The sequence below is a fragment of the Microcebus murinus genome, chromosome 10 (genome assembly GCF_040939455.1).
Source record: "Microcebus murinus isolate Inina chromosome 10, M.murinus_Inina_mat1.0, whole genome shotgun sequence".
Classification (NCBI taxonomy): domain Eukaryota; kingdom Metazoa; phylum Chordata; class Mammalia; order Primates; family Cheirogaleidae; genus Microcebus; species Microcebus murinus.
Window position 1 is genome coordinate 60,925,920 of NC_134113.1, and position 14,125 is coordinate 60,940,044.

Sequence of the window (14,125 nt, forward strand, 5' to 3'; positions counted from 1 at the left end):
GCCTCCACCTCACTGGCACATGCAGATCCAGCACTTTGTGTTGGGCTAAAAATAGAATTTGCAGTCACCACAGTGACAAGATCCCAGCACAGAAAGCTGGGCCTAGCCCCTCCCCATAGGCACTGAAGGGTAACATGCAGGGGGGAAAAAATCTTTTCATGACCAATGCTGCAGAATTCAGCTCTTAACATCAATGGCAACCTCTGAGATGGAGGACGATTAAACAAAAGGAACCAAGGTACTAAGGAAGCTGGTATGTGTGTGCGTGTCAGGGGGAGCTCCAATAAAATAAAGGAGCTTCTATCTATCTGCAACTCCCTTGGAGAGGACAGGAGAGAAAAGTGGCAGTACTTTTCTGCTGCAAGAAAGGAGGAACGCATGTGGACTTCTCTGTGCTTCCAAGCATAAAGGACCTGAAACCCAAGCAAGATTAGAGAGCTACTCAGCAGACTCATGGTACAGAGTAACTGATAAGCCAAATCCAGTAAAGAGCTGATCCTAGCAGCAACACTTCCATCTAGAATTATGAATTTCTCTCTAGGGAACTAGGTAAGCACGCAACCTTCCCTTATTTCTCCCTTCTATCAAAGGACAGGAATTGGCACCGCTACTTCTAGCATCTGCCCTTTCTCTGATGCACAAACTAAAAGGCAAACACATCCAAACCTTAACCCAACTCCCCACCCCCAGTTCTAGCCCAGTGCAGCTTCTCTAACCTCTAAAAACAGCGTCTCAGAGGGCTGGTCCTTTATCTCTCTCTTATGGGTTCAACCTGGTTATCAGCAGCAGTAGCCACCTCACCACTCTGGCAGAAGCCAGGGAACAGAGCTGACAGAAGAGTAGGCCAAGATGAAAAAGCCAACACGTTTTTCTAACCACTTCCAACCTTAATTCAAGAGTACAAGTATTGTTTCCACAACCCCCTAGAATTTGTTCTTAGAAGCTTGATTTCTCTCCAGCAGCTAGAGTTCTGTGGATTCACTTCCTCCCTCCCCACCTGGCAGGAAAGAGAACTGTTGTGGGGTAGCTAGCCCAAAGTGGAGCCAAATCTCCTCCCATCAACCTGCTCTAAAGGAATCATGCCCATTCCCTCCCCAGGCCATGTGGCTCTTGCACTCACTTTTCCCTTGCTGGGGGAAGTTCATGGGAGACCCGTTAGTGTAGAGGCCCTCCCCTGAAGGAGGAGAGGGTTTCAGTCCTGAGGCAGCAGGTGCAGGGGGAAGGCCAGTAAAGTTAAAATGGTCGTTTGCCTCCATTTCTGCAGGAGGGGAAAGAGAGGGGGGAAAAATACTGGTGGTTAAACAAGGTTATGTATGTCACTTGGCATCTTGGGGGGAGGGGGATGCCCCCGCCCCTCCCTCTACTTACCCTTCTCCTACCTAAGTGCCTAAGTACTGTGAGGGAGGACAGAGGTTAAGAAAAGAGGAGGAGGAAATATGCCCCTAGCTTGGACAATGGCCTATAGAAATAGTCTTTTTTTTTTTTTTTTTGAGGCAGAGTCTCACTTTGTTACCCAGGCTAGAATGAGTGCCATGGCGTCAGCCTAGCTCACAGCAACCTCAAACTCCTGGGCTCAAGCAATCCTGCTGCCTCAGCCTCCCGAGTAGCTGGGACTACAGGTATGTGCCACCATGCCCGGCTAATTTTTTCTATATATATTAGTTGGCCAATTAATTTCTTTCTATTTTTAGTAGAGACAGGGTCTCGCCCTTGCTCAGGCTGGTCTTGAACTCCTGACCTTGAGCAATCTACCCGCCTCAGCCTCCCAGAGTGCTAGGATTACAGGCGTGAGCCATCGTGCCCGCCAGAAATAGTCTTTTAAAGCAAGCTTTATAGAGGTTAAAAAAAAAAGTTAGAGGCCGGGCGCGGTGGCTCAAGCCTGTAATCCTAGCACTCTGGGAGGCCGAGGCGGGCGGATTGCTCAAGGTCAGGAGTTCGAAACCAGCCTGAGCAAGAGCAAGACCCCGTCTCTACTATAAATAGAAAGAAATTAATTGGCCAACTAATATATATATATAAAATTAGCCGGGCGTGGTGGCGCATGCCTGTAGTCCCAGCTACTCGGGAGGCTGAGGCAGAAGGATTGCTTGAGCCCAGGAGTTTGAGGTTGCTGTGAGCTAGGCTGACGCCAGGGCACTCACTCTAGCCTGTGCAACAAAGTGAGACTCTGTCTCAAAAAAAAAAAAAAAAAAAAAAAAAAAAAAAAAAAGTTAGAAAAACCAAGCTAGGCTGAGCTCTCTGGGAGGCCGAGGCGGGAGGATCACTCAAGGTCAGGAGTTCAAGACCAGCCTGAGCAAGGGCGAGACCCTGTCTCTACTAAAAATAGAAAGAAATTAGTGGGACAACTAAAAGTATATAGAAAGAAAAATTAGCCAGGCATGGTGGCGCATGCCTGTAGTCCCAGCTACTCAGGAGGCTGAGGCAGCAGGATTGCTTGAGCCCAGGAGTTTGAGGTTGCTGTGAGCTAGGCTGATGCCACAGCACTCTAGCCTGGGCAACAGAGCAAGACTCTGTCTCCAAAAAGAAAAAAAAAAAAAAAAAGATGCATCTGCATGGACTAGATAGAAAAAAAAAAAAAAAAAAAAAAAAAGAAAAAAGAAAAAAGAAAAACCAAGCTACAAGCCTGGAGGAGTCTTTCCTCTGTGTAAGCCCCACCCTCTCAAATCCCAGCCCAGTTTACCCCTCTGTTAGATAGTAGCCCTCTGCTGTAACATTTAATGTTCTTCACCCCTTTGTTTTTATCCCCAAGGTAAGGCCATAGTCCCACTCCCAGGTCCACAAAAGGTTCTCAAAGCCATCTTTTTGATGGAAGCTATGGAGATAGGGGTGTTGGCAGGAAAAGCATATGTGATATATGTACCACTTTGTTTTGTTATTATACTTGAGCTAAACTTAATTTCTACGTTATCCTATCTATAGCCCTAGGAATCCGAAGATAGTACAGTTACGTTAGTTAGTAAAGGGATTTGAAAAGGAGAATACATTGCAGAAAGGTGATCATACTAGCAAAACTCAAACCATCCAGCATACTTTTACTCCTTATTCATGGAAAAGAAAATACCATGTTGTCTAAGAACATAAGTCAGAAAAATGCCAGCAGTGAAAAACTGATTAAATAAGAGAGTGCCCCAAAGAATATTATTCTGTTATGTCTACAATGGTTATTTCCTAATGTTTTGGTTTTGTGGCTTAAATATGGAGTCATGGAGAAAACAGTAAGATACTTGTATTTGTAAAGTGCAGTGGCTCACTGAGTATTCAATGAGTAGTATACACCCTCTCTTGAATACCCTACGAATGAGAAGTGATGCCTTTCATCAGAATAAATTTAACTTTGATAGAACAAAAAGAAGAGGGAAGAAAGACAGGAAACAGAAGCCAGAATTATTGGTAAAGTCTGACATATCAATCAGATACTAGTGATGTACTAGTGCATACTAACTTGCTACTTGAGAGACATAATCTCTTGATACAGAGAAAGCAACTCCTTGGATTATGTTACTATTTTTTAAAAAGGGCAGAAGAGTTCAGATTGGTTTCTTTATCAAGCTCCCAAGATGAGGAAATAAACAGACCAAGGAGATGTTTGAAATAACCTCTTTTTAAAAAGAACCAGATGTAAAGCTTACAAAAGGATACATAGCCGGGCGTGGTGGCTCACGCCTGTAATCCTAGCACTCTGGGAGGCTGAGGCGGGCGGATTGCTCGAGGTCGGGAGTTCGAAACCAGCCTGAGCGAGACCCCGTCTCTACTAAAAATAGAAAGGAATTAATTGACCAACTAAAAGTATATATACAAAAAAATTAGCCGGGCATGGTGGTGCGTGCCTGTAGTCCCAGCTACTTGGGAGGCTGAGGCAGGAGGATCGCTTGAGCCTAGGAGTTTGAGGTTGCTGTGAGCTAGGCTGACGCCATGGCACTCACTCTAGCCTGGGCAACAAAAGTGAGACTCTGTCTCAAAAAAAAAAAAAAAAGGATACATAAATTGGTTAAGAACTACCACTGGCTAAGGTTTGCAAGAGTTATGTTCATGAACATGCTATATTATATATACTGCAAATTAGGCCCCCATTGGTATAAATGTGACCATAACATAATTCTGAACATGAAATAAAAACCCTGTATGTCGAGATAGTGATAAGATTTTCCTAGCTAAATACCATAATTGTCTCTACCTCGATTTACTTTAACTGAAATTAAAGAAATAAAAATAAAAGCAATTTGTCAAGGACAGTGGTATATGCCTGTAATCCCAGCTATTTGGAAGCTGAAGTGGGGGGATTGCTTAAATCCAGGAGATTGAGTACAGCCTGGACAATATAGCAAGACCCTGTCCCTAAAAAATAAAATAAAAGCAATTTGTTTTATGTGTTTTTTTGTTGATTTAAGGAAGAAACATTTTTAGGACTTATTCCCCATACAGGATTTCACATCTTCACTCTCAATTAAGAAGCAAACCCCAAACCTGCCATGTATCAATGAAAAAAACAGGTCTCTATAGAAAATAGACCCCAGGGTCATACAGAATTTCCCTGTTATAGTTAAGGGCCACTCCTCAACAGTAGGGAGCCTCAAAAATAAGCATCATGAGATCAATAATCTTTCTGAAATAAAAAGACATGAAAAGGGAAAATTCATTCTCTAATGTCTAGGTTAGGTTCTTTCCAAATCTTATACCACAGAGCAAAGAGGACATTTAGTAGTTCACAAGTCCTGGAAATGCTATGCCTAAAGAGCCAATTATATCTGATCCCTATGTCTTCTCTCCCCCAGTTTTATGCATAGCCACCCTCCCCTGGTGTAGAGGACACACAAAAATCTTCTCTCCTGGGCCAGGAGCGGTGGCTCACGCCTGTAATCCTAGCACTCTGGGAGGCCGAGGCGGGTGGATTGCTCAAGGTCAGGAGTTCGAAACCACCCTGAGCAAGAGCGAGACCCCGTCTCTACTATAAATAGAAAGAAATTAATTGGCCAACTAATATATATAGAAAAAATTATCCGGGCATGGTGGCACATGCCTGTAGTCCCAGCCACTTGTGAGGCTGAGGCAGTAGGATTGCTTGAGCCCAGGAGTTTGAGGTTGCTGTGAGCTAGGCTGATGCCATGGCACTCACTCTAGCCTGGGCAACAAAGTGAGACTCTGTCTCAAAAAAAAAAAAATCTTCTCTCCTATGTGCACTGGACTATATCCTCCCACTCAATGATGAGCCACAGTTCACTTTTCCATTCTATATTTGAATACATGAGGAAACTAGTGACCTCCTCCTTGCTGCTCTGGAAAACATAGCATATCCTATTTCATAAATAACACACTAATAATACATAGATGGTTTACAGAAATCAGAGAAGTAAAAGGAATGGGAAGTTATCTGGTAGCCAGCTTCCCCACCTGCCTCTATTGAAGGGTCATCAGAACCACAACGGATTTCATTTATAAGAAGCTTCCTAGGCCAGGCGCGGTGGCTCACACCTGTAATCCTAGCACTCTGGGAGGCCGAGGAGGGTGGATCGCTCAAGGTCAGGAGTTCAAAACCAGCCTGAGCAAGAGTGAGACCTCGTCTCTACTATAAATAGAAAGAAATTAATTGGCCAACTAATATATATAGAAAAAAATCAGCTGGGCGTGGTGATGCATGCCTGTAGTCCCAGCTACTCAGGAGGCTGAGGCAGTAGGATCGTGTGAGCTCAGGAGTTTGAGGTTGCTGTGAGTGAGGCTGATGCCATGGCACTCACTCTACCCTGGGCAACAAAGCGAGACTCTGTCTCCAAAAAAAAAAAAAAAAAAAAAAAAAGCTTCCTAGACACACAAAATTCTTTATGCTGTGTAGTGAGGTCAGCACAATGTAGTGGGCTCTAGGTTCAAATCCTAGCTCTACTATTTACTAGCCCTTTAACTTTGAACAAGCTACTTAAACTTGCTGAGCCTAAGTTTCATTAGTTGCAAAAATTTTAGTATCCACTTCCAGAGCTTGTGAGGATTAAATGAGAAAATCTACATAAAGGCCCTATCACAGTCTGTCACCCAGCAAGCAGTCAATGAAAGTTAGCTATTATTAGTAGACAAAAAGTCTGCTTAGTTTTCAAAAAGATAAGTAGGTCCAAATATAATCTAAAACCATGAGAGATACAACAAAACTAGGGATGATCCAGCCAGACTTCCTCAAATGCAACTTTACTCCGGGTTTCAGATATCATTTAAGGCCAAATAGGTGCGGTGGCTCACCCCCATAACCCCAGCACTCTGGCAAGGCAGGAGGATTGCTTGAGGCCAGGAGTTTGAAACCAGCCTGCGTAACATAGGTAGATCCCATCCCTACAAAAAATTAAAAGTTAAAAAAAAAATGTCACTTAAATATGAAATAAGAGTATGGAAATACAAAGAAAATGTGAACAGCTCTTCTCCTGAAATAAACCTAAGGTTATTTCATTTTAACCTTCCTACCTAAGATGCTTTTCACAATAAAGCCTGAAGGTACACTCTGTCCTCCCATCTAGAGCTAGTAATAACTGTAGAGCAAAGGAGGGTGACTCCCTTTGAACTAATAGGATTTTCACCACATGAAAAAAAGAAATCAGCCAGTGCCCAAGCCCCAGAAGAGCAGACAGCTCTCATGGACCAGGAAGTACAATCAGGCAAGTACCCGGGCCAGTCCCAGTTGTACATAAATGGATTTCCTAAGAGCCCCTATTTCATTTACAAGAGTTAAGGGACACTGCCCTATAAGCTTGAGGCAATAACCCCCTCCTGACATGGCCATATAAGTTGCTTTTCTCTAAGCTGCAATCACAGAGTTACTACTATATGGGCCTGTGACATGGTTTTAACAGAAAAAGACTGAGAATGCACAAAGTGTTAAAAATAAATACTACATTCTGTTTCTGGATACTCTCAAAGAAAAAATAAATAAATAAATAAATACTACAGATTTCAACACTGTTGCAGGTGTCCTGCCTGACCAATTCTAACTCTCTGAAGCTACTACCCCCAGAAACACAAGAAACATTAACACCTTTCAGCTGGACACTTTGGTTCCTGCAACTCTCTGGTCCATTATTCTCATGTAGTACACCGAAATTCCACAAATGGGAAGTTTCTAATTTGGGGCGGGGAGGTGAGGAGAGATTTTGTTTTTGTTGTTGTTTGAGACTAAGCCTTGCTCTGTCAGCTGGTCTAGAGTGTTGTGGAGTCAGCCTAACTCACAGCAACCTCACACTCCTTGGCTCAAGCGATTCTCCTGCCTCACTTCAGCTGGGACTACAGGCGTGTGCTACCACATCTGGCTAATATTTTCTATTTTTAGTAGAAATTGGGTCTCCTCTTGCTCAGGCTGGTCTTGAACTCCTGAGTTCAAGTGATCCTCCCGCCTTGGCCTCCCAGAGTACTAGGATTATTGGCATGAGCCACCACATCCAGCCAGGAGAGATTTCAAATGTTTATCTTGACTAAACAGCAAAGGCAAATGATCCCACTACAGTTTAGCTTTAGAACTGTGAATGTCATGAAGGATATTTCTCAACTCTACACATCTCTGGATTACCCACCATACTCTTAATACCGAGGTTCCAACCAGGGGAAATTTTGCCCTCTAGAGGACATTTAGTAATGTCTGAAGGTGTGAGCTACTGGCATCTAGTAAGTAGAAGCTAGGGATGCTGCTAAACACACAGGACAGGCCTCCTCTCCCCCCACAACCAAGAATTACCTGGCCTAGATATCAATAGTGTCAAGGCTGAGAAACCCCGCTTTAACACAAAAGCTGCCCCATTCCTGACCCACAATCTAGGAAAGTTCCAAATTTTGAGTGCTCCCAGTTTCTGACACTCCAAGTAAGGATGCTTTGATTTATCTGTCTAAAAACCCCTTCTCCCTGGATAAGCCATCTTCCTCCATCAATAGAGTTCTACGTGCCAAGCTACAAAATCAACATGCCCTCTTCTCTAGTCAGGATAGCTCATTCTGACAACCTTGGTAACAAGCTTCCTTGAACTCTGACTCAGGTAAACTATAGCATGTACTGACTGAGGTTCATTCTCTCTCAAAATGTCCTTTCCTTAACTTCTTTCCATAGTCAGGACTCCAAGTGAAATACAAGGAAGATCATGAAAGAAGAAAGATTATACTAAGAAGGGGCTACCCAAATAAAACTGTCATGTCCAGGCTGCTCAGGAGAATATAAAGATGACTTATTCTGTCCCTATTTCTTCTACACTAGATAGGTTCTACAGCATCAATTAGATATTAAGTTCTACCATCGTATCTCCAGCACTGAATTTAGTGCTAAGTACATAAAAAAGACCAAAGGAAACATTTGTTGAATCCATGGACTAAACAAATTAATGAGTAAATCTACCTTTACGGCCACTACCACCTTACTTATCCAACGAAGGTCGTGGGCTTTGGGCTTACTATTGTCAGAAAACCAAAAAATTTCACTCTTCATAGAGATAAAAATTTCTAGAGGGAAGAAAGCCCCAAATTTTGACATATTTTAGATATCTATCCCTTAAAATAAGGCCTGTAAAACAAGGAAGTACTGAGAATGTAAAAAGGCAATAAATTTAAGCTCTAACTTAGTGAAACATTCTGCTTAAATTTTTTTTTTTTTTTTTTGAGACAGCATCTCACTCTCTTGTCTGGGGTAGGGTGCAGTGGCGTTAGCCCAGCTCACAGCCAACTCAAACTCCTGGGCTCAAGCAATCCTTCTGCCTCAGCCTCCCAAGTAGCTGGGACTACATGCATGTGCCACCATGCCTGGCTAATTTTTTTTCTATATATTTTTAGTTGGCAAATTAATTTCTTTCTATTTTTAGTAGAGATGAGGTCTAGCTTTTGCTCAGGCTGAGCTCTTGCTCAGGCTGGTTTTGAACTCCTGACCTTGACCGATCCACCCACCTAGGCCTCCCAGAGTGCTAGGATTACAGGCATGAGCCACCGAGGCTGGCCCATTCTGCTTAATTTAACTGGACATTCAAGGTGCATGGTAGGTTTTAAAATATTTGTTAACTAAATAAAGAAACCACATTAACGACTTAGGTTTTCTGCCATAGCCTTGGTCACGTCAATGTCAGAAAACTGGGAATGTCTCTGAAATTGCAGGACACGAACAGCCACAGACTAGATTATTTCCCTCTTTTGTCTCTGATTATTTTTCAGAATTTCAATTCTAATCATTAAGGACTCCCCCCTTTTCTCCCCCAAAATTAGCTGAGTAGGCAGGTTAAAAACCCCACTAGTGAGGCAAGTTATGGACAGTTCAACCCCAGAAGACTAAAAGTAGTAAGACCACCTGTCTCTTAAGAACTTCCTTTTTTGGACAAATCTTGGGTAAGGTTACAAGGCCCTTTTAGTCTGCAAAATGCCCCCTTAATAATTATTCTCTTTAACCAGAGTGACAAAACATTACTTTTACTGCCAGTGATAAGAACAATTTTCAAATCTCTTTAAAGACAGGCTTTTTGTTTTGTAGAATTTTTTAAATTTCAAAATTATGTAGACTGATAAGCTGGTGAAAAATCGTCCTTCTGACTCACATGAGACAATGCTGAACAACTATTCACCTTGGGCTCTGAGGTATATGGGAATACCAACATCCTAAGAAATCAGGAAGATTATTTGCCCCAGGAATTATTTCAGGAGTTTTATACTTCACTCTATGTCCCAGGACACAAAAATGTTGGCATTATTGCTTCACTTGATACATGTCATACAAGGTCAAACATCCTATCAGTTATTCACTAACTTCCATACTGTTTTAGCAGGTTGGTGCTTGACCTCTTTAGGTGACAAGGAAAGTTAATAGCAGAAAGACCCAGTCAGTAACCCTAATGAGCTTTGCTTCTCTTTGGTAACACCTAATTCTAGAACTACAAGACTGCAAGATGATAGGCCCGAGCATGGTGGCTCATGTCTGTAATCTTAGCACTCTCTGGGAGGCTTAGGCCGGAGGATTGCTTGAGCTCAGGAGTTCGAGATCAGCCTGAGCAAGAGTGAGATCCTGTCTCTACTATAAAGAAATTAGCCAAACAACTAAAACTAGAAAAAAATTAGCTGGGCATGGTGGCACGTGCCTGTAGTCCCAGCTACCCAGGAGGCTGGTTGAGGCAGGAGGATTGCTTGAGCCCAGGAGTTTGAGGTTGCTGTGAAAGGCTGTCGCCACTGCACTCTAACACGGCAACAGAGACTCTGTCTCAAAAAAAATCTACTTCTCTGATAGCAGAATGCATCCACTTTAAAAGAAGGCCACGAAAGGTTTGCTTCATTCAGATTTTAGATTGATCATATACCAAAAGAAATCACTATTTTCTCAACCCTAGCTTCTATTTCTTCCAAAAGTCAAGAAGCTCTTTCTCTTTTCTTCACTCTTTTAACCCCAACAAGGAAAATCAATTTACTGTTCTGTCGAGTGCCAATTTAGGTAAGCAAAGGTTGAAGAAAGAGGAACTTCAAATCAGTGTCAAATCAACCCTATCAGGAAGCAACAAAGAACCAAGCAGTCTAGCAGAGGGCCAAGAAAAAGGATGCTGACATCACATGTACTTGTTTTTACTATATCCAGAATATCTCTAACCCCAACTGCCCAAGTGAAAAGAGCAAGGGTGTTATCTTACTAGTGATGCTGCCACTTTCATACTAGTGATGCTGCCACTTTCACACAATCATATATGTATGTCTGTTACTATCCTGGATCTTTAATCTAGGGATCTACATCTAGGTGGAAAGTTTTTGACTGGAAAACAGTGAAAGGATGATTTAAACTCCAGGCTTCTGTAGTTTTCAAGATAGTCCAAATGATCTTAAAATTTCATCTTTCAAAATCTAAATTCTGTGGCCAACTCTTGTCCCTCACCAAAGCCAGTGTGCAAGAAAATGCCTGGGGACACAGCACACAGTCCCATCACTGTTTGCTATAGAAGATATCTCCTGGAGTTATCAAGTGGGAAAAACAGAAAATCTGGGTGCATGACCTTGCATAAAAGAAAGAGCTTCCCACTCTCCAAGAATAATAATAAGAAAGAAAATGTTCTTTTACGGACTGAAGAGTAAGTCATATGATAGCAAACTCTCCTAATTAGTTGGTTCTGCTGAAGGTAAAACCTGCAACACCCTAAGTCAAATAAGAGGCTTCACACAGGGTCTGTCCTTAGGCCAGAATCACCCCTGAAGAACAAGCTCGCCAATCTCACTCTGTAAATCAGTCCTTACCCCAACATAAAAATCTCACTCACAGTTAAATCTTCCCCATCCCTTCCTCCTCCTCCACTTCTCAGAATCTACCCTGCTTCACTTCAGAAGCTCACCTGCTCAGGTGCTCTGCTGGTGGGTAACTGAGTTTGCTTCTCTATGACCTTAGCTCAAGGGGAAAGAGAACAAAAAACAAAAAACAGAAAAACCCAGACAGGGAAACTGAGATGATGCACTGGAGGGGGATTAAAATCAGTGAGTCAACTGCAATGGACTACTTCCAGTTAACAAATTAAGTTCCCCATCCCCTGAAAAAAAAAAATCGAAAGGTCTCTCAGACCACATGGTTGGAAGGATCCAAGCGTGCCCAGAAGGCCTCAGAAATGAAACCAAATCTGATTAAAATGGACATTTTAAAACAACAAGAGACGCAGCAGCAGCAAACACACAGCTGCCATTTCCCGGCCACTTCCTGCGGGAGGTTGGGGGAGGGGCTGTTTGTCTACTGATGGAGGTGGAAGCTACGCCCCCCCATCGACCCCCAAAGGATACAAATCTTCACTCCAATAAACCCTACAAAGATGGGTTATTGGCACTGCCTTTTCCCCAAAATTGGGAACACCAGGAAAGAAAAGGGATGATGTGAGATCATCTTTTCTGCCACGGAAACGGGGATCCCCTCAGTGAGGAATCTCCGTGGAAAGGAATCCCTCTTTATTCTCTTCCCTTCTGCCCCTCATCCCAGCTCAAATCCAGACGCCTAAACGTCAGCCCTATCACCTCCATCCCTGGAGTGGGGGGATTCACCCGGGATGCAGGGGCCCGGAGCCAAGCGCAGCACCGCCCTCAGTAAGGGTCCCTCCGGCTGTCCACACTCAAGAGAGCATACGCCGTGCTCCCAGAGGACGACACCCTCAGACCCCTGGAAACCTCTTCTGTCCTACACTCACTGCAGCCAAAACGCCCCGTTACCCGCAAACGGGATATTCACCCGCCCAGGGAACCTCCTCACCCACTCCTCGCTCTAGGACAATCCCCACCCCCACGGAGGTGGAGCCCCTCCCGGGGATTCCGCCCCAAGTACCCTGCAGGAGTCATCTCCACCAGCCAGGTGGCTTCTCCGCCTCCACGCTGTCGCCGCCGTAGCCAGGAGCCTGTACAGCTCCTCCCGCCCCCGCGGCCCCGTCCAGGGTCCTCAGCTGACTCGCCAGCCCCAGCCTCCTCCCAACCCCTAGGGCAAGGAGACCCCGGCGGTGGGTTGGGTCCTCGCAGGAAATAAACTCGAGTCCGCTACCCGCCCCGAGACAGGCTCAAGCCGGCTCTGGAGACTCTGTTCCCTCAGGGAAGTCTCGGATGGAAACAGGCTCTCTCCTCTCAGTCGCCTGGCCACAGACCCCACAAACCTGAGGCAGCGGCGTCCAGCCGGGATCGGGGCTCGTCTCTCCCCGGGGGACAGGCGGTTCACATGGCCGCGCTCCGGGCGCCAGGAGGGGAGGAGACGCCCGCCGAGGGAGGGGGATCTGGGGTTCGGGGAACGGGAGGGGGGAGGGGGACGCGGCTCAACCGCGGGGCCCAAGCGGAGCCAACATGGCCGGCAGGGGAGGAGTGAGTCGGAGCCGGAGGGGGCGGGGAAGCTGCAGCCGACAGAGAGCCTCCCTACGCAGCCTCCGCCACAGGGTCCTAGCGCCCAACATCCCTAGCTTCCAGACCTGCATCTGGGTCCTAGCGCCGCTGTGTATCTTGCAACCCTGTACCTTGCCCACCTGGCAGCTCCCTTTGCACCCGCATCTCACTGAGGCTGTAGTCCTGCTTCACATAGGACAAACTGAAAGGCATGCTCTATCCCAACCAAGGTTAACCTAAAGGACTAGACTCAGTTTCTAGGACCAAAGGCATGTGCCACTTTAACAGGGGAATGAAAGGGGTCAGGAAAACAATTTCAAGGGCAGTTATTTCCCAGGTGGAGTAGTGGAAAAGTATAAATGGAAAGATTGTAAAGGGATGGAGAGAGGCCTAAATTTGCCACCCACTCACCTCTGTCCTGTCCAGGCAGTTTGGTTCTGCCTGATCACCACTTTCCTGGAGACATCTGCAGGGCCCTGGGCATCAGAAAGATTCCTGTGCATGGGGAAAGAAGGCTTAGCTCTGGAACCAGACAGCGAAGACCTGAGTCTAGCCTAAATGCAGTGAGAGGGTCTGGTTCCACTTAGGGGTTGCAAAAAAAAAGAAAAGAAAAGAAAAAGGTAGTCGGAGGAGCAGAGAGTAGAGGATAAGCAGAAAACTGACCAGCAAATAAGATGTCCCAAATGTCCACCTATTCTACAATTACAGTACTTTTTCTGACAGGGGTACATAACTATGTGAAACCCTCTGAGAACAAGAATGTGAAATCTAGCATAGGACTAGCATTTGGCTGTTACCTAAAATGAATATTGCAGGGCCTCAGGATGGGGAACAGTGTCATATGTTACAGTTTAGTGAATTTCTAGTTAAACCTTCTCTCATTTGTTAGAAAAGAAATTAAGGCCCAAAGAGGTTCACTGACATGTTCAAGGTCAAACAGTGGATAAGATATGACTAGAAAGGAAACCAGGTTTCCTTTCCTTGCAACTCAACACTTTGCAAGCTTCAAGATAATTCCCACCAATTCAATGCAATTCTAAAAAAAATTGCCTAAATTGTGCATAGCTCAGGCTGCTGAACATTCTGGAAGAGCAACAGAGCGGGGATGATGAAACTCTGGCAGGTTGGGGGATGTCAGCAAATACCTTTTCCTCTGGAGGTCCAAGGAGAAAGAGATTTGAAAACTAGGTGGAGACAGGGAAGTGCTGGGGCCAAATCCATCGGTCTAGATGGGATTTCCTTACTCTACTGAGGGGTGGGTTCTTTCTAAGTTTGGGAGACAGACTCCACCCCCCACTACAAATAGCTCAGAGAAGAAGGA

At 44.7% G+C, this 14,125-nt stretch overlaps 1 protein-coding gene across 2 annotated transcripts in view; it reads right to left on the reverse strand.

Moving 5' to 3' along the window:
- Window positions 1-14,125, reverse strand: part of BAZ2A (bromodomain adjacent to zinc finger domain 2A) — a 36,881-nt gene that overhangs the window by 18,600 nt on the left and 4,156 nt on the right. For both annotated transcript variants that reach the window (XM_012754007.3, XM_012753975.3), the window contains exon 2: window positions 1,121-1,258. In XM_012754007.3, coding sequence (XP_012609461.1) covers window positions 1,121-1,258 — 138 coding nt within the window. The remainder of the gene's footprint in view (window positions 1-1,120; window positions 1,259-14,125) is intronic.